The following is a 19,465-nucleotide window of genomic DNA, read 5'->3' as shown; positions in this document are numbered from 1 at the left end:
ATCACCATTTCCGGAGGCATTTTGGGGAGGCCACCACTTATTTAGTAACTCATGTGGATGTAAGACTAAGCTGATTGTAAGGAAATAACTTTTGAATGAGCCTCTTCTGTGTCAAAGCTCAGCCAATGGGCTTCCTGCCACACACAGAGTGCTGCCAAAAGGAATTCCTGGTGTAGCTGTAAAGTTCTTCGGTTTTGGTGGTGGCACAGTCAATTTGGCCTTGGATGTTGTTAGCATCCTGGTCCCTGTGTTCTGTGAGCTCTCAGAGCCTGATGGCTTAGGCATATGGGGTTTCTGGATTTGCACGTGATTATGTCAAAGAAAGCCAGTCCACTCAAGGTTCTTTGAGTCCCAGGCATACAGGCTGGCTGTGTGTGGCCACAGAGGAGGAGAGAGACTTGGGAGTCATCAGCTGCCTCTTACAGTGGCTGTGACAGAGTGCTGGAGGGGGCGATGACTCAGGTCTGAACAGGCAAGGGCTGAACCCAGCTGAGGTTTTGCTTGCTCTGGATACATGGGGTTTGAAGGCAACTGCAGCCTTCCGAGCCAGAATGGAGAAGCCCATCCCTGGGAAATGCTGCTTCCACATAGAGAAGTTGATGGCACATTCCAGACAGCAAACCACTGTGTTCTTATAAAAACGATGGGAAGGAGCTGTAGCTCTGCCAAGGACATGCTGGTAGGTATCTTCAAGACTGCTGTGCTCTGGGCTCCCAGCTGTTTTCCAATATGAGATTATTGTTTATTCTTTTCCTTACATGTTAAAAAATAAAATAGATCCTAAGACTCAAAGAGATTATGGTCATGGTTATGGGATGAAGTGTGCCCTCTCCAAACGCACTCTTAAAAATACTTTCATTTTAAAATTACGTGTGTGTATCTTTGTGTGAGTATGTACATGTGAGTGCAGGGACCCAAGGAGGCCATAAGATGTCACTGTACCCCTTGGAGCTGCAGTCACAGGTGATTGTAAGTGCCCCATATCGGTGCTGGGAACTGAACTTGGATCCTCTTCTATGTGCTCTTAACCCCTGAGTCATCTCAAATTCACAGTTAACATCCCAATCATGGTTCCTTAGAAAGTAGTTAAATTTTGAAATTACCTTTAAGAGGTACTTAAATAAGATTATAGGGGTGGAGTCCTCATCTAATAGGATCAGTGTCCAAAAGAAAGAAGAAGGAGAAGGAAAAAAAAGGAAAAAGTAGAAGAAGGAAGAAGAAGGGAGAAGGAAGAAGGAAGAGGAAGAGGAAAAAGGGAGGAGGAAGAGGAGGAAGAAAGAGGAAGAAAGAGGAAGAAGGAGAAAGAAAGAAGAGAGAAAAAGGAAGAAAAATAAGAGGAAGGAGGAAGGAGAAAGAAGAAGAGGAAGAGGAAGAAAAGGAAGATAATGAAATGAGAGAGAGAAGACATCAGGGATGCTCGCTGGTACAGAACTTGCCAACCATGTAGCTTTACAATTTTTAATCCTTTCAACACAACAGTCTGTGACCCACTCCCCTGCATTGCCTCTACCTCTAAGCCATGCAAACAAGTTCCAGAAAAGCAGACAGCTTGCAGTCTCCTGTGTGAGACTCTTACAGGCCAAGTACACCTCTAATCCTGATGCTCTGGGCCTTCATGGGTTAGGTTCTGGACGGCTTGAGCCAACTTCCACATTGACTGAGCAATGCTACTGTTGTTTCTTTACAAACATTCTTTGAGAACTGCTTGTTTCAAACAAATGCGTTAATTCCACTTCCCTGTGGATATGAAGACATGAGCCACTATGGTCTGGGTGGGAAGATGGAACAGACTTGGGGACCATCTGGGAAGCTTCTCCATCAGTGAAGAGTCCTTTTCCTGCTACTGCAAGAGGAGATGATATGTGGGATAGCTGAGGCTGGCCACCTTGTGACAATATACTCATTCTTGTTGGCAAGGACATAGGCTAAGGACCACAGGGTGTACCTAGAATCAACTTCAGCCACTATCACTGAGTCAAAAGTCAGACCGAGTATGAGAACAACCATTTTTATCTTATTCAAGAGTGCAGTTTGGGATCTGGAGAGATGACTCTGTGGCTAAAAATATTTGTTGCTCCTCCAGAGGACCTGCATTTGGTTCCCAGCACCCACAACAAGTAGCTTACAACCTCCTATAACTCTCACCCCAGGGGCATCTGATACCTCTCACTTCCTTGGGCTCTGCACACATACCCACACACAGTTGCACAGATACAGACACACATACAGCTAAAATACAAATAAAAGTTTTAAGAAAAGAGTATAGTTTGGAGAGATAAGTGTTGGTGAACTAAGGGTATGTAGGACATCACTGCTTTACTTCATATATGTATATATGTATATGTATTTATATCTAGGTATATATATTTCTGTTCTATGCACATGTGTACTTGTGCATACATGTGAGTACTGTGATAGCGTCAATGTGTTCATGTGGGTATAAGCACATGGATGTGAATACATGTGTGTATGTGTGTTATTGGTCTGCATAAGTGTTTAGATGAGTGTGTGCATTTGATAGACCCAATAATACCAAAGGCATTTCAGTATCAAGATATGCATTAATTTATGGGTCAATTGATTCATATCTAGAGGGGAGTAAAGAGCAACAATTTCCCCATGCTATGTGACTCTGTAAGTCATGTGTGGTAACATGTGGTGCAATGGAATGAGGTTCCCAGGTGTTCTGGAGGGTCACTGCAGTTCTCAATGGCCCCAGCATGAAATATGGAGATATTAGTCTTTTTGCTATTCTCTAAACCACTGACACTGTTGAGCAGAAGGAAGGTTTTTGATAAACCCAACATATGGTCCTGTTTATTACAGCAATAGATCTTACAATCCATCAACAATTTAAAACTGAACGATCACGATACTGGTCTATTACCACACTCAAAGGACTCCACATGGAATTTTAAAACTACTTTCCCTAAAAGGAAAAAAAAAAATCCCTGATCAGTGTGCACCGGCCCCGAAGCATTCTTTAGAAGAATAGGGTTCTCCAGGGAATCCTGGGAGGTTGCTATCATTCCAGCAGCCTTCTCTGTCACACAGGACTCTGAGCCTTGCAGCGGAGCAGAATGTGTTCGAATGCCCCAAGTTCCACACCAGTCCCACTGTGCACTGTAAAATGAGGGTCAGGCGACTGCAACCTCTATGAAAGGTACACAGGCCTCTGGGAAACAGCACTTAATACAAGGCCTTCAACTTGTGGTAACCGGAGTCTGAGTCACAGGCTGAGAAATCCAATCACGGCCTTGCTTATAAGGAAGAGAATGTGCCTTCCGTTTTTAACTTTCCCACAGAGCCTAGCCAGTATGATCCAGGCATATAGGCTCGTTCTTCACCATCAGTTAACATGAAGTACTCAGGATGGGTCATTTATAAAGCATTGTCATGGCAACTGTCAGGCTTATTTCCCCCTGTTTTATCCTGGAGAAGGAGGAGTGATTAGGTTTGACATCATTGGAACACAAAACCTAATCCAGTCCTCTAGATGGTTATCTAGATCCTGCACAAACACATGCACATGCATTTCCCTCACCATCTTATGACCTTGTTGTGTGAGTTATTTGTGACATTGGGAAGATGAGGAGTAGTGACCAGTACCTATAAACAGATCAGGTAATGAAGTCGGGCAATTAAAGTGTATTTTGACTAGCTGACCACTACAAATAAGCCTTGAAGTTTTGAGCATGGTCACATGGAAGACAAATTAATTAGAAATAACAGTCCTACAAACGATGTAACACTCCATTGTCTTCTACATACCCTTCCCCCAAGCCGGCTAATATTCCCATTTTACAGCCGAGGCAGCAAAGGCAAATGATTGCCAAGGTTGTCATAGCTACCAGGTGGCCCAATATAAGCTTTGGGTTCCAGCTGAGAGATGTTTGCCAGGTGCCAGGGGCTCTCCAGGGCACAGCAAATGCTCAGATTCATTCACACATAGTCAGAAGTATACGAAACACAAATTAGCACTGAGTTACTAATAGAACTAAAGGAGCTAGGAGCTAATGTTCCAGTTCACAGAGGAAGATGCTGAAGCTCAAAGAGGCTACCCAACTGGTCAATGTCATCGAGTTACTAAGTGCCAGACTCAGGCTTAAACACGCATGGTCTCAGCGTTCTGGAGCCTGTTTCTAACTCTGCAGCCAGAAGGGATGGCTTTGAGTTGGCTCTCCACCATTGCCAGCTGTGAAGCTCTGGATACGTTATATGAGCTCTCTGTGTCCTGATTTTCTTACCTGATACATGGGAACACTAATAATCACCTATGCTATAGAGTGAAGGAAGGGACTGATTGGATGCTTCAGCAACATACTGAGCTCTTAGACTAGAACCAGCTACAGAAATAAATGTTAGCTAACTAAATTAGCTAATATAATGATAAGTCAATGACATACCAATTCCCAAAACATTTGAAAATTTTCTTATGCAATTAAAAATCAATTTGCATTAACTAAGTATGAATGCATATATTTGCATAAAGGACACTTGAATTTTCTATTACCTTGTATCTATGTAGAATAATAATTTTTAATTCATGTGTTAGTTCTGTTAGGAGTCTACTAGTGACAAGAGACAAATTTATGGAATTTTCTATTTATGGAATATTCGGCAAAGGACTTTGTAGCTGAAAGAAATTTTAGAAGCACTGGCCTAGGACTCTGGAAAAGGCCTGTGGTTATCTTTGCTCATAATGACAGACTCAATTCACTGCAGTTAGAAATCTCCAGCAGGAACTATGATGCCACAGCACAGCCCTCGCTTCACCTGCTTGATGTTCACCTCTTGTCAACATGGAATGGGCTAGATTTTGGAGGGACTTGAGAGGCAAAAGAGAAAGTCAAATAAGATTAGCTATTGAGTAGCTTTGGACGGGTCACAGAGCTTCTGGGAAACGCTGTGTAAGACACACTGGTGGTGACACAGGAAGGGACACAAATACTACTTCAGAACTCCATGCATACTTGTCACAGTAAGCCTGCGAGAAGCACAGTATCTATAGTGGGGTGTCCTCTGCTGAGGAGCGGGAAGAACAAGCCCTTATGAGGGGGATATACTGTAAGGTGTAGGGACGAGGGAGGTATTTAATCAATGAACCATGGGCATAGGCACGTGGTTGACTACAGACTCAGAAGCTCATACTCAGAGCAGATGCAAGAGATGCCACCTAGATCTGACGAGGAGGTCTAGGTACTGGGATTGAGTGTGCCGTTGGACACACCACACATAGGAGCTGTCATGGAGATCTGCAAGTGTCTGGAGGTGTGTGATGGGGGCTAGGTAGGATGTGAAGTCCATCCATACAGCTGGGATGGTTTAGTCCTCAGCTCTGTGCTGAGTGGGAAGTGGGAAAGCAGTGGGTTAAGGGTTGAGGAGTTACTGCACAAGAGGGAGTGCTGAGATCCACTTCCTGTTCTGTCCTCTGTCACCTCTCACAGTTGAGGATGCTGCCCCCCTCATCAGACTTCCATCTCACCATGTGCTGGGTGTATGTGATGAGCCCCAGTGAAGTGAGCACATCTGCCTCCACATGCTCCCAGGTCCTTCCTTACCAGAGAGGACAGGATTCATGGGTAGAAATGCAGAAAAAAGGAGAGCTGTTCCCACCACTCTGGAGTATACAGGGACAAATCAGCCCATTTGTGGAACAAGAAGCAGTGCCTAGACTTGTAAGTCTGAATGTGAATGGCCCTGTAGGCTCATATATTTGAATGCTTAGTCCCCAGCTGGTGAAGCTGTTTGTGAAGGATTAGTAGGCGAGGCCTGTTGTGGTGGGTGTGACCTTGTTGGAGGAGGTGTGTCACTGGGGATGGGCTTTGAAGTTCCAAAAACCCATTCCAGGTGCACCCCCTCCTCTGTCTGCTGCCTGTGGGCCAGGAAGTAAGGCTCTCAGCTACTATTCCAGTGCCATGCCTGTCTGCTTCCTGTCATGATGATCATGGACTAACTCTCTAAGATGATAAACAACCCCCCAATTAAATGCTTTATAAGAGTTGCCTTGGTCATGGTGTTTCTTCAGAGCAATAGAACAGCAACTAAGATGGCAAGACATGGTCTAAACAATCATTTCTCATGTCTAGACATGGACTCTTACCCCAAAGGGAAGGGAAGCTGGATCACCATAACACTATATGCAGAACAGACACCGATCTCGTGAGCTAGTATCTCAATGGGGCAATGCACCAAAACCAGTCTGAGAGTTAAGATACCAGCCCCCACCAACCCTGGCTGTGCTAACCTCTGGGTTCCTTCCTGTCACTCATTCTCTCCATGAAGACCAGCTTCTCCTCTCCATCTCCAAACCTTCCTTGAAGGTGTGCACAGGTGTGTGTGTGTGTGTGTGTGTGTGTGTGTGTTTCATTTGTTTCCTCTATCAGCAAGGTTATTCACATTCTACTGAGCTGTGCTGTGGAGCTGTGGGCTTAGCTTGTCTTGCTCATCTACTCTTTTCTCCTTTCTCCTTAGCAAGGAACACATAGTTCACAGGCCTCTCGTGAGGGTCCTTTCGTCTCCTCTTATAGCACTACCCAAGAGGACATGTGGAAATGGTTCTGCAAAGGATCCCGCAGGAAAACCAAAGCCAAAATCAAAAAGCAACTAGAGGGCCCTCCCAAGGAAGGGAGCTTTACTATATTTCCTTTGCTTTGCTCAGTCTCCCTTCAGCTTCTGCTTTGAGCCGAATATTGGCAATTTTCAATGAGTACATTTCTAAACCACACGAAGTTTGACTTCAAGGGAGAAACGGGGCACAGAGGAGCAGTAGGAGGGGAAGCAGGAAGGCTTGGGGGAATGGGAGCTCGGTAGAGGTGTTGCTAGGCAACCAACATCCTGGACTAGTCAGCCCTGGGGCTGGAGATGCTGAAATGGCCTGCTCTCCACCCTCGCCCTTTCTTGTGCTTGGCTGAGCTGTCTGGCTCTGGAGCCATGCATGTGTGTGGGGGTTCCCAGATGGTAGCATCAATCTGATTTGCCCTGCTACTCCACTCCCTCTCACAACCCCCAGGGAGGACTGGCCTTCGCCTTTGTTTCCATCCAGCACAGAAAGAGGTGCTCGCTAACTACCACCATCCTCTAAATTATAAGTTTAAAGTCCTTGCTGGAGAGAAGAAGGTTTGACATCTTCCTGCTTCTCCCCAAAGGGGACACTATTCATCCAAGCGTGCATACTTCATGAACTGTTCCTTATCTCTCCACACTGGTAAATGAACTTTTGATGGCATATGGAATTACCATCATGTCATCTGTCTATACGCTATCATCACATTTGTTTGCTTTCCCATGTGCCTTTACGATGTTAAATATTATTGGCCACCCCCAGGGGCGGGAGAGACATCTGTTTTGCTCATTTGGTAGTGTGCCTGTTTCACAGAACAGACCCTAATAAATGAAGCTGGCAATCCCACTGAAGGCAGAGGTCAGCTCACCACGGTGCTGTCCCACACCCCTCTGGCTCTTCTTGATAAGGTGGCCTGGGAGGTCCAGGACAGAAGGTGTATGATGCTCAGTCCTTTTGTCTGCTCCTGGCCTCTGCATGCATCTTTAGCCCTTGGCTGAGGCAGGAACTCCTGGTGAATGGAGCACAGACGGAAGCAGATGGCAGATATGGACCAGGCTTCAGCAGACGGACCAGCCAGCCAATCGGAAGACACCATCTGCCCACCCTGCTCAGCTGAGAAGACATGGAATCAACTTTTTTTTTCTTTTTTCTTTTTTTTTTTTGGCAACATGTGCTTTCGGGGAATTCCTGGTTTGCTTGGGAGAAACCAATCCTTTCACCGTATTTTTGAGAATGTTAACCATGAAGTGGCAGAGGAAGGACTATGAGGGTAAGTGTGTGTATGTACAGGGACTGTAGGGTAAGCGTGTGTATGTACAGGGACTGTAGGGTAAGCGTGTGTATGTACAGGGACTGTAGGGTAAGCGTGTGTATGTACAGGGACTGTGAGGGTAAGCGTGTGTATGTACAGGGACTGTGAGGGTAAGCGTGTGTATGTAGCGGTGACCGTAAGGGTAAGTGTGTGTATGAAGGAGAGATTGTGACAGTAAGCATGTAGGCACGCACCCACGAAGTCTGATCATTTACTCTATGTGGTACTATTAGAGTCTAGACATTTTTATTACTTAATTATTTTTTATGAACATTGGTGTTTGGCCTGCATGTATGTCCCCATGAGGGTATCGGGTGTCCTGACACTGAGGTTACAGACAGATGTGAGCTGCCATGCAGGTGATGGGAATCAAACCCAGGTCTCCTGGAAGAACAGGCACTGTTCTTAACTGCTGAGCCGCTTCTCCAGCCCCAGGAGTCTAGACATCTTTTAAAAAAATAAGTAGATGCCCGTTTTTCTAGTTCATAGTAGGAAGTGTGTCAAATTTGTCTCCAAATACTGCTTTCTTCGAAGCCCACACTAACTTCCTTAACCTTTAAGACTAATACAGACCAGTGTCTCTTTCACAGAGAAGCATGGATGGGAACATCCCCTCTCCTACTGTCCTGTGTGTACACCAGACAGCTCACAGGACAAAAGCCCTCGGTCCACTGCCGTCAAATGCATCTCTGGATGGCTGTGAGACTTGACAAGTTTGTGATTTGTCTTTTCTGGGACCCTGCTCTGAGGTTCTCAGATGTGAACATTATGGATGACACTATATGTTGTGATGCCAAAAGGTTAGGCATGCCTTCATTAGAAACTGAGTTCAAGGGAAACGAAAGGGCTGAGGGGTTAGAGGAGTCAGTCAGCCACTAATGTGCCTTACAAGCACAGGGACACTAGAAGTTTCTGCCTTAGGGACCTTTCCAGGATTAGAGGCACAAGAAATGGCGGTGCCGTCTAGTCTTCCTAACATTTGCTCCGAAATACCGACTCCTTAGAGTCTTCCCCACTTCTCAGAATTGTGGGTGTTCTTTGTTCCCTTATTACAAGAAATGGACAGTTTGGATTTTTCTGTCACAAGCCACCAAGAGACTGGGTTAGAGGGGACAGGCACGGCCGTCTTCAGGCAAATGAAACTCAGAATGCTGTCTCACGTCCCGTTGCAGCTTTCCAGACACAGCGGGAATCAAAGGCCACGGTGGCCGTCTACGCAGGCAGATAGGCCTCAAGTGTGCACAGCTTTATTATGTGAGGTGAGAGAATTGGCAGAGAAAAATCTCTACTCATGAAAAGTGATGAGAACAGCAGGGACGCGCGGGGCGGTCTGGGCTAAGAAGGAGAGCGTCTGTTTTCTTGAGCTAGCTTGTCTTCCTGTCAAGCGGGAAATGGTCCAGTATCCAAGGCCTACAGAGACCCATGCTAGGAGGAGCCGCACCTCCACCATTCGGTTCTACTGAAAATGAAGGCAGTCTATTTTTGATACCCAGGAGGAAAGGTCCAGAGCCTTCCCTGGGAACAGCTTCCAGGGCTTCGCCAATAGGCCTGCAGTGTACGGAAATCCCTCTAAGTCCTCCTTAAGTTCTTCTCAGCAGCACTAAACACATTGCTTTGTTTCAAGTTACGATCTGGCTAAGGAGCCCGTCTGGCCTCTGTAAACTAGGCAGGCTTGAGCCTTCTGAAGGCAGAGATTACAGGAGCCATGTTCCCGTGTCTTCCTTATGAGTGCAGAGATTATAGGCATGCACCGCTTTCCAAAACTCCCCTGCGCCACCCTTTACCCTTTCTGTCTCTTTCTATATGCTCCTGCAAATACACATTCCAATCAGAAAAAGCTAATTTTAAAGGAGCAGCCATAGGAAGACAAGACTTGAGAAGCTGAGCTGAACACAGACATTCCTGATGTCCCAGCTTTGGCTACCAAAGCCTCAGGAAGACACTGACTCAGAAACACAGATGAGGGTGACCTCTTACTCTGACAAAGGTTTCTTTTTTGCTTTGATTTTTTTTTTTAGTCAATATGTCAGTATTAGGAAGTTTTGGATGACAGAGCAAGGCACTATGGGTTAGAGGGTGACCTGGACACATTTAGGATGTGGGGTGAACACTTATGTCACCTCTCCAGCTGTCCTGAGGGAAACTTAAGGATATAAGGAGCTCCATGGTTATCAAAAAAGTTGCCTGTGGATTTAGACTAGACTCCCTGCAGGTGCTCCAGGTGCTCTGTTGATTCCTGTCTTCCCTCATAGGGGTCAGGCTCATTTAGTAGGGCAACTGGGATCTGGGAGCAGACTTCCTTCAGTGATAACAAGCGTTACAGGTTAAGCATCCGATGACAGAACTGTGGCCACATCCTTCTTTTCTAGAAGTGCTATGCTAATAGTGCTCAAGTTTACGTGACTGCATGAAATTATTTATGTGGCTGTCTTGATGGCCAGCAAGAGGCAGTGAGCAGCTGAAGTCAATTCAGCTTACTTTTGTGACATTTGTGCTACAGCTTTGCGTGCTTCTGGGAGACTGAGGGGAAGGCAGAAGAAGCTCCTGAAATCATCTCAAATAGCTGCCGACTGCAGTGGCCCCTCGGCCACTTCTCAAGAATGTCCCTGGGTTGGCCAACTTGTGCCAACCTGTTTGCTTCTCTGCAAGAAACAAATGATCCCTTCAAACTCGATTCCTGTGCTTACAAACTTTGCCAGGTAAATGTGGCCTGGAAAATGCTCTGATCCTACCCTTCCCAGCTCTGGGACTCCAGGCCAAAATGTTCTAGAAAGTACTTAGTCCAAGAATTATGACAAATATTCCAAAATTATTCTTAACAAAAGTGATGAAAACACTTCCAATATTTCTATATTTTAGTGTCTAACCTTATTACTCTATGAACATAAAATGTCAAAAAGGTGTGACAGGGGAGTCCAAACCAAAGTACCACACCTGCACATCGCTGTTTGTTTTAGCATGACTCACAATAGCCAGGGTTTGGAGCCCAGGTAGATGCCACAACAGATGAATGGATAAGGAATATGTGGTATATATGTAAAATGTAGTCTTAGTCAGCCATAAAAAAAAAGAACAAAATTACATCCTTTGCAGGAAAGCAGATGCTGATCTAACTCTCATGCAGATGTTAAGTGAAACAAGCTTTACTTGCCTAAAAGGCAAATACCAGATTTTCTCTCACATATAGAATCTAGATTTGAATATACATGACAAGAAAGTAGAATGGAGACTATGGGATGGGGGAGGAAGCAGTCTAAAGAGGGAGGGTAAAAGGGTAATAGAGACAGGCGAGAAAGAATTGTACATTTTATTTCATATGTAGACTATGAATTTAAGCACGTGTCTGTGTGCACAAGCATGCAGGCACATGCAAGGCAGAATTCTTGGGGGAGCAAGGAGACCAGCATGAGTGAGGAAGAAAGTAAAGGGGGGCAGTGGGGGACAAATATAAGCCAAGTGCAATGAATATATATATACCATTTCCATAATGACACCCAGTATTTGTAAACTAACTAAAATATTGATAAAATGAACACAAAGGTATGGAGTTGAGATGTCTGGGCCATTTAAAGCCCAGAGCTTGTTCCGCATTGGGTGGAGAACAGGACTGTAACGCTCAACAAAAGAACTTTGAGAGAAGGAAGAAAAATGCTAATGTTAAATTTGGCTTTTGTCCAATAGCTTTAGTCTAGTTTCTCCCAGTTACACTGAGGCCCACTCCGCCATGGCATTTGGAATCTTTCTATATGTGAGTGCGCACACATGTACACGTGTGTATACTGTGTGTATTGAAGCATATCCTAAGTGGTTGGTACTATGACAAGACGTCCTCCAAGGAAGCAAGAGGAAGATGCCTCTGGTGACACTACATGCTGGACATCAGCCTGGGCACCAAGGACACAGTGGTCACCACACGAGCCATGCTAATGAGGTGTGACGTGGGTTGTAAGGGAGGATCTCCAATCAGGAGCAGCTAAGTGCAGTCTCCCGAGGAACAGAGGGAGGGTCTGTGAAAGCCCCTGGGTGTGGGGGGAGGATGGGGAAGGCCGTCCATGCTGTGAACTGTTTGGAGACTGAACAGAAATTAGCCATGCTCACGGGACAAGATACAGGAAGGCAGGAGTTCTAGGAAGACAGACTTCAAATGGGAAAGCGTTTCCCACACAGGGTGGGGGGGGGGAGCATGAGCTTCCTGATTGCCGAATGCAATACTCTTGACTTGAGAGGGTTCAAACTAATTGTTCTCAAATTATGTATCAGTAATTAAATTTTTCTTGGACAAGTCATCTCAGCTGTCTCCATTCATACCCTCCAAGAGCGGCTTGCCATCAGCAGTAACCGAGCTGCTATTTGTGATCTCATTTCCTGTTCCAGAAGGGTGGATTTCAGAAAGGCATGCGAAACACACCCCACCCAGACCACTTTGCTATAAACTCCTCCACAGATTCCTAGCAACCTCAAGGGCCAAATGTCAGCAAGTGGAAGGCTCCTCGACTTGAAAAATTGTAGTTCAAGGTACATTTCCCCTGTAATGTCTCACTCAGCCAAATCAGCTCACGGGCTGTAGGCCATGGAATCCAGCCTAATAAGGGCGTGGTCTAAAACACGGGCAAGCTACACACGACGATAAGGTAATCACAGCACTTATTAGTAATAGTGGGAAAATTGTAAGGCAGAAAAACAGCAACCTTAAGTGCACCTAAATGGGTGAGTGATTAGATAACAGTGATATATCCGTTTCTGGAATTTATTCAGCTCTTAGCAAAGATAACAATTTGCCATGACATAGGAAACGCGAGGAAGGACACAGATTGTGGGAAAATAAAGTACATGGCATTGTGTGTATATTAAAACTGCAGCTCTGCAACATATATAAATAAGACAATGCCGGAGAGAAATCCCATCAGCACAAGAACAATAACCGCTGTGTGTGTGATGTGATTATGAGTTCCCAATTTTCTGTAACACATTTATAACGGCTTTGTTATTGGAATCCTGTTGAAAGCATTAACTCTTAAAGTTCGTAATTGAATCATTTGTCAAGTGCAAACAGCAAGTCCAAGGCTACAGAGACAAGTCTACGTATGAATCATTTGTGTCCTGTGTGCCCTGACAATGAGCACACAGGCAGCATTCCATCCCTATGATGAACTGAACCATCTTCATGGCATGACCAGAGCCCGGCAGCCTCTCGACTTGGTGTTTTTGTTTGTAATCCCAATACACACGTGACAATGTAAGTGTGTGTGTGTGTGTGTGTGTGTGTGTGTGTGTGTGTGTGAGACGGAAAAGTAGACTATCCTGAGAACAATATCCGAGAATATAAAATCAAAAGAGTCATAAAAGTTGAACTTGAACCAGATTTCAACAGTATTTAAGCCATGGAATTACCCATTATTCTTGAGGTTCTGGGTAAAGCAATGACCTTCTCAAAAGCCAGGTGAGCACAGCTGGGACCTGGGATTCTGAAAGCTTTTGTGACTTTTGTATATATACACATTTCTCATCTCAGTTTCTCAAAATGTTTGCCATTGATGGAGACAGCAACCCAAGCCATGGGGTGAAAGGGAGGGTGTTAGCCCTCAGGGGACAGCCAGAGAACAGAGGTGTTTTTTCTTTCTTTAGGCACAATGAAAGCTTAATTTGAAAAGAAGGAACTCTTTCCTCTCTGAGGGAGACTGCATGGGTTTTAGTGACACAGGAGTTATTTAGGTTACAATGCTGTTAGCTCCTTCCAAGCAGACAGAATAGTTAATGGTAGCTGCGGAAGTGCCTTTTCTAGAAGTTCTTAACAATAGGTTATATATATACTTCTGGCCTTGAACACCAGAGGCATGATGTACATAGAAATAGAACGAGCAAAAATAGCATACACACAAAATGCCTTGGCGTGTCCCAGCCATTGTTACACAGGTCTGGCTAGACAAAGACATAAAACAGCAGACAATCCCTTTTGTCCATCACCACATCTACCTCTGCAGCACATTCAATAATCACAGAAGAAACCAGGAAAGTGGCCCCAGAGGGACGTACCTGTACTAGGAGCTCCAGCTTCCTGTCATCAAGGAGATGTACTTGACATCGACGGCCCTCCGTCATCTGTGGGAGAAGACAAACAGTGGTCATGGGGAATCTAGAAGACAGATGACGTTTTCAAAGGTCTGTGGGCTGAATTCCACCCGGCACCATCCCGTGGCTGAGGCTTCCCTCACTGGGAGCTGGCCATGTAACGCCAAGACGTGGCTGGACTGTCAGTCATTTCCAGAAAACATTTATGGAGCCCTTTTTGTGTACCAACTGGTTTGATAAAACTTGTTAGACAATGGCACACAGGTGGTATCTGGGCCTTCAGGTGTTTCTAACCCATGGAGCAGATGTGAAATGAATCAGCAGCACATCTGTAACATACTGCTGGATGGTGGTGTGATTCAGCCTTCATCCATTCCTTAACATCTGTCACCATGAACAAAAGGCAAAGCTCAGGATCTTGTCTTCAATTCATCATTTCCCTTGAGGCCTAGCCTAACTGGCAAACCCTAGGCCAGAGAGACTGTCTCAAGAAACAAGATGTTAAGGGATATCACCTGAGGTTGACATTTAGTTTCCACATGGGTGTATATGTATATGTGTGTACTCGCGCACACTTGTATAACACAAACACATCCACACCCACACACACACACACACACACAAAGTATGGATAATGGTAAGGTATAGTAAGAGTTAGGATTTATAGACTTTGATTATTACCTTTATTTTTAAGATAATAATCTGTTTAATTTAATTATCAAATTTTAATTTTGATAATGGCTAGATTTTACACATAGTATCCCAAAATTCTGTACCCCCCAAAAATGGCAGTTGGATTTTACTAACTGGGTCCAGTACCACTGCTGAGGTTCAATGATCTGTAGGTCCCTTCCAGCTCGGTATCTTCCACGACTCTACAGCAGCGGTTCTAAACCTGTGGGTTATGACCCCTTTGTGGGACAGAATAACCCTTACACACATGCCACATATCCGATATTTATGCTATGACTCATAACAGTAGCAAAATTACAGTTATGAAATGACAACAAGAACAATTTTATGGTTTGGGGTCAGCACGGCACGAAGAGGGTATTAAAGAGCTGCAGGTCAGGAAGGTTGAGAACCACTGCTCTCCAGACTCTCTAAGGACCGCTCTTTACCTCCCCCCCACCCGCCGTGACCAGCTACAGCTACGTTAAACACGTGGAAGGATGCACTCAAGTACACCCTAGCCTTATCACTCTTCATCAAAGTCCTTGTTCAGGGAAGACAGAAAGACACCACATCTTACTCCGGTGAATTATTCCACCAACAAGTCCAAAGGTGTCCTGGAATCCCATGAGAAAATGCCCTCTCTTTCTCTTTCTTCCTTCCATCATGCAGAGCTCTCCCGTTGGGACGCTAAGTCAGACTGCTGTTTGGACGCCTAATCGCAAAGGGCTCTTCCTTCTGAGTGCTATCAATGACTCAGCAGACAAGTTTTACATAACTCAGATACCAATAAAGGGATTAAAACAGATTTAAAGTAGGGGGGAAACTTCCACCTCTAGGCTTGCTATTTTGCAAATATGAGCTCAGTGAGGTGGCCTCAGGCATGATATGACTCTAGGAGAGGTCGTCTTCTGTCCTTTGAGTCTTAGGCGACTCCAGCCACCCCATTAGCCTTGACCATAGAGACATCCTAGGCTGAAGTTATTTTAAAACAACAAAAACCCCATCTGTATCTCAATCACTCCCTTTTTGAGTTGAATGAAAGTCATTACAACTTTAAATTAGATTGAAATCTATGCTGTTATGCCAACATTTAGAATTGATTCTTTCATCCAAAAAAGTCACGTCAGAAATGCTAACTTCCAGTAATAACAGGGCGCCTAATAGTCACGGCATAGTGACTTTGAATATGATTTTAGAACTATAGCCATCCAGCTCTCATTAGCATCATCGTGTATGAGTGTGTCCTAGGATGGAATGTGGTACAACCATCGTGCATGCTATTTTGAAGTTCTTTAAAAACAAAGAAAACATTCATCACAGGCCTGAGAAGGTGACCTATGCCTGTAATTCCAGCAGTTCAATGGTGGAGGGAAGTAAATCAGGAGTTTAAGGCCAATCTGTGCTATGTAGTGATACATAATGATACCGAGGCCAGCCTAGGGTACATGAGACCCACTCTCAAACAAAAATAAAGAAGCAAAACAGAACAAATAAAAATAAATAGATCAGGAAGTTTAAAGTCATCTTTGGACCTATATCAAGTTCTGGGCCAGCCTGTGCTACATAACAGCCAATCTCAAAAGTGAAGAGGGCAAGAGACACTTTGTAGAGGAAATGCTGTCTGGCCTTTCCAACTCTCCAACATTAAGTTTAGATTTATTCCATGGTAAAAGTCTAAACATATACACAAGATCTTTGGTATTTAATCACATCCTAATAAATTTTATGAAAACAAATTGGTACCTGCAAGACATCACTGTAGCAAATATGGTTGGCGTTTGTTTTGAGAAAGGGTCTCACTGTGTAGCCCCAGCTGGCATGAAACTCTTCATATAGATCAGACTGGCCTATAACTCAGAGAGAGTCTGCCTCTGCCTCTGCAGAATTTGGATTAAAGGCATGTGCCACCCAGTTATAAAAAGGAAGAAGGCTGTCACTTTATCAAAATATACCATTGTACATAAGGTTCAGACTTCAAGGTTTACCTCTCAGATGTCTTCATCTGAAAAATAAAATTACCACTAAAATTAAATAACATTGTTTTATCTTCTCACTATGTTGAGTAACTATGTATTGAGATGTGGATATATTATTTATTGCAAGTGTGCTCCATGCCTCCCTTGCAAAAAGCAAAATAACCCCACCAAAGCTGGCCTGGAGAGGAGTCAGAAGAGAGCCCTTTGAGTCATGACGGAAGGCACAGCTCTCCTCTGAGAGCATCACTGTGGTTCATGTCTCAAAAGGACACCTGTTCATTGTCTCCTTCTCAAGTAAGATCGGAGCACCCAGTTTTCATCATCAGTTCAAAGCAGGCTCACCCTTGTGGGTGCACACAAAGAGCAGACATCTGTAGTATTGTTTGGCTTGCTAGGCACCCAGAATTTTTTCTCAGCCCTCACAATTGTAAAATAATACTGCCCCCCCCACCCTGCTTACAGCTGCACAGGCACAATGGGAGCCCTGGCAATCACCCTCAAAGGAAACCCTCTAGAGAGCGAGGCTGAGCATAGACGTCAGCTGGCTCCGGTTCTAACCATAAATCACTTTCCTGCCTACTCCTTCTATAGTAACGTGGGCATGCCAAGTACTCTGTCATTTTTAGGCATACTTAAAGAAGTGTTATTTTGAAAGTGAGGCGTCCAACGTTGCTGATAGGACACACGTGAACTCATGAAGACCAGACTCATGAGCAGGGAAAGGTAATATAGTCAGATATGAAATGATCTGTGTATGATAAAGTTGCCAATAAAACCGTCCTGCACAGGGGCAGGGATCAGGAGAATAGAGGATGATACATGAGGACATAGGAGGTGGAAAGCTTCTGGCTTAGGGATGGGGCCTCTCTACCTGCCCGAGCTGTGTACTGTACACATTTAACAACTTGTTAAAAAAAATAACAACAGCAAAACAATGACACAATGAAACTCATTACTTTGTATGCTAACCTGAAAGTATCAATATATATATATATAAAAAACAGTTAAAGGTAGCTCAAAAAGGTGAAGGTGTTGTTAGAGATTAGCCACACGGAATAGAGCAGACAAGACTGCTCCTCAGCCAATCAGTTTAATAGTGCCTATTTTAACACAAACCCAAGTACTTTAGAGGGCTGGGGAGATGGCTGTTTATAAAGTGCTTGCCTTGCAAATACAAGGGACTGAGTTTCATCCCCAGAACCCATGAGAAAGACGCCATTAAAAGCCCTTCCGATGACCTTCCAGGACCTAGGGGATAGTTTTCACCCAATAGTCGCACAGATGACCCCGATTAAATGGGTCACAAAACAAAACCCAAGGTCATAAGTCTGGGGAAGGGATTGGTAGGATAATGGACGGGTTGATGGGGATGGGAGGAGATAAAGGGGTGAAAAATCATCAGAATTCATTCTAGGCATGTATGAAATGGCCAGATAACAAAATTAACCAACAGGGAAGAACAAACCTTCCAGGGATTGAACTCGGGGTGTCAGGCTTCGGGGCAGGTGCCTTTACCTGCTGAGCCATCATCTCACCATCCCCTCCCTTTTGCTTTGCTTTAGTCACCCTATCTTCTGCCCTCTTTTCCCACTTTCTTGTCTTCCAATTAATGACTCCTATGGCATTGGATGCACCCGTCCAGGACAGCTCTAAGGAAATGGTGCCACTTTCACGGTTCCTACGTTGCTATGTGCGATGCACTTTTGCCAACAGTAACTCAACCTGGAGAACCCAGCACATCCTGAACTTAGGAAGAAAAGTCTCTGGTTTAAAATGAAAACTAAAAAACCAGTCAACCAGGGGCTTCAGATTTAGCTCAGCTGATAGAGTGCCTCCTGCCCAACATGCAGCAGCCCTGGGTTCAAGTTCCAGAACTGAAAAGGACTGGGCATGGTTGTGAACATTACTTCTAATCCCAATATGTGGGAAGCAGAGGCAGAAGGATCAGATGTTATTGTCATTCCTGGCTACATAGCAAGTTTGAGGCCAGAACGGCTTATACCTTCTATTTCTCTTAAGAAAAAGTCAACTAATAATACATGTTATTATAGTTTCTCAGTTTTCTGAAGCTAGCTTACACTGAAAGAATTATGGAGTCTGGGGGAGAGGAAGAGGATGTGCAAGGAGAGACCAGCTGCTTAGGGTACAGACACAGGCCTGCAAATCATGTTAACCTAGTGACTACATTACTGTCTGTCTAATGTCTCTTTACTAAAACCAAAGAGAGTTACCAAGGTTTGATTCATTTGCATTTTTGAGATCAGTTGATGAGACACTAATATGAGAAATATTAATGACTTGTGAGAACTGCATAAAATAAGAATCAGTATTCCTGACATGTTTTATTTAGGAAATTGCCAATAGTCTTGAAACAACCTTAAACACGGTCCCTGAGACCTTTACCACCAAATGGGGAAGTTGGAGTCCAACAGCATGGATCTGAGACTGGAAGTAAAAATGTACATCTTTCCTGCTCACAGGGTCCCTCAAACCACTAACTGTAAGGATGCCGGATGCATTCCAACTGCGCCTCACAATCTGACCTTTGACCCAGGCTGTTTGCTGGCTCTGAAGGAAATTCCAAGGACGTGACTACAACTTCCCAAGAGGAGTGAGTCTCTGTTGGAATTCCAACCTTCGGAGTCACCTCAAAGCATCACCTCACGTCACTCTCTCTACTCCAGTGTCCTCCTTGGAGAACGAAAGGACCAAAGACCGAGATGGAAATGCAAAGGTTGCAAGGCTACAAGAGTCTCAATAACCGTAGAGCATCTCCCAGGCATGAGGAGAACAATGCCTGCAACATAGCAACTCCTGCAGGGCCAGCTGACCGCGAACACCCAGATGACAAGGGACTGGGGCAGTTTT

General features: G+C 44.6%; 1 protein-coding gene across 6 annotated transcripts in view; it reads right to left on the bottom strand.

Annotated features, from left to right (window-relative positions):
- Positions 1 to 19,465, bottom strand: part of Frmd4a (FERM domain containing 4A) — a 592,091-nt gene that overhangs the window by 176,668 nt on the left and 395,958 nt on the right. For all 6 annotated transcript variants that reach the window (XM_026782982.1, XM_026782981.1, XM_026782984.1 and 3 more), the window contains one exon: positions 13,911 to 13,976. In XM_026782982.1, coding sequence (XP_026638783.1) covers positions 13,911 to 13,976 — 66 coding nt within the window. The remainder of the gene's footprint in view (positions 1 to 13,910; positions 13,977 to 19,465) is intronic.

The sequence above is a fragment of the Microtus ochrogaster genome, chromosome 16, assembly GCF_000317375.1.
Source record: "Microtus ochrogaster isolate Prairie Vole_2 chromosome 16, MicOch1.0, whole genome shotgun sequence".
Taxonomy (NCBI): Eukaryota; Metazoa; Chordata; class Mammalia; order Rodentia; family Cricetidae; genus Microtus; species Microtus ochrogaster.
The sequence above is the reverse complement of the archived record's forward strand: the minus strand, read 5'-3'. Positions and strand labels throughout refer to the sequence as shown.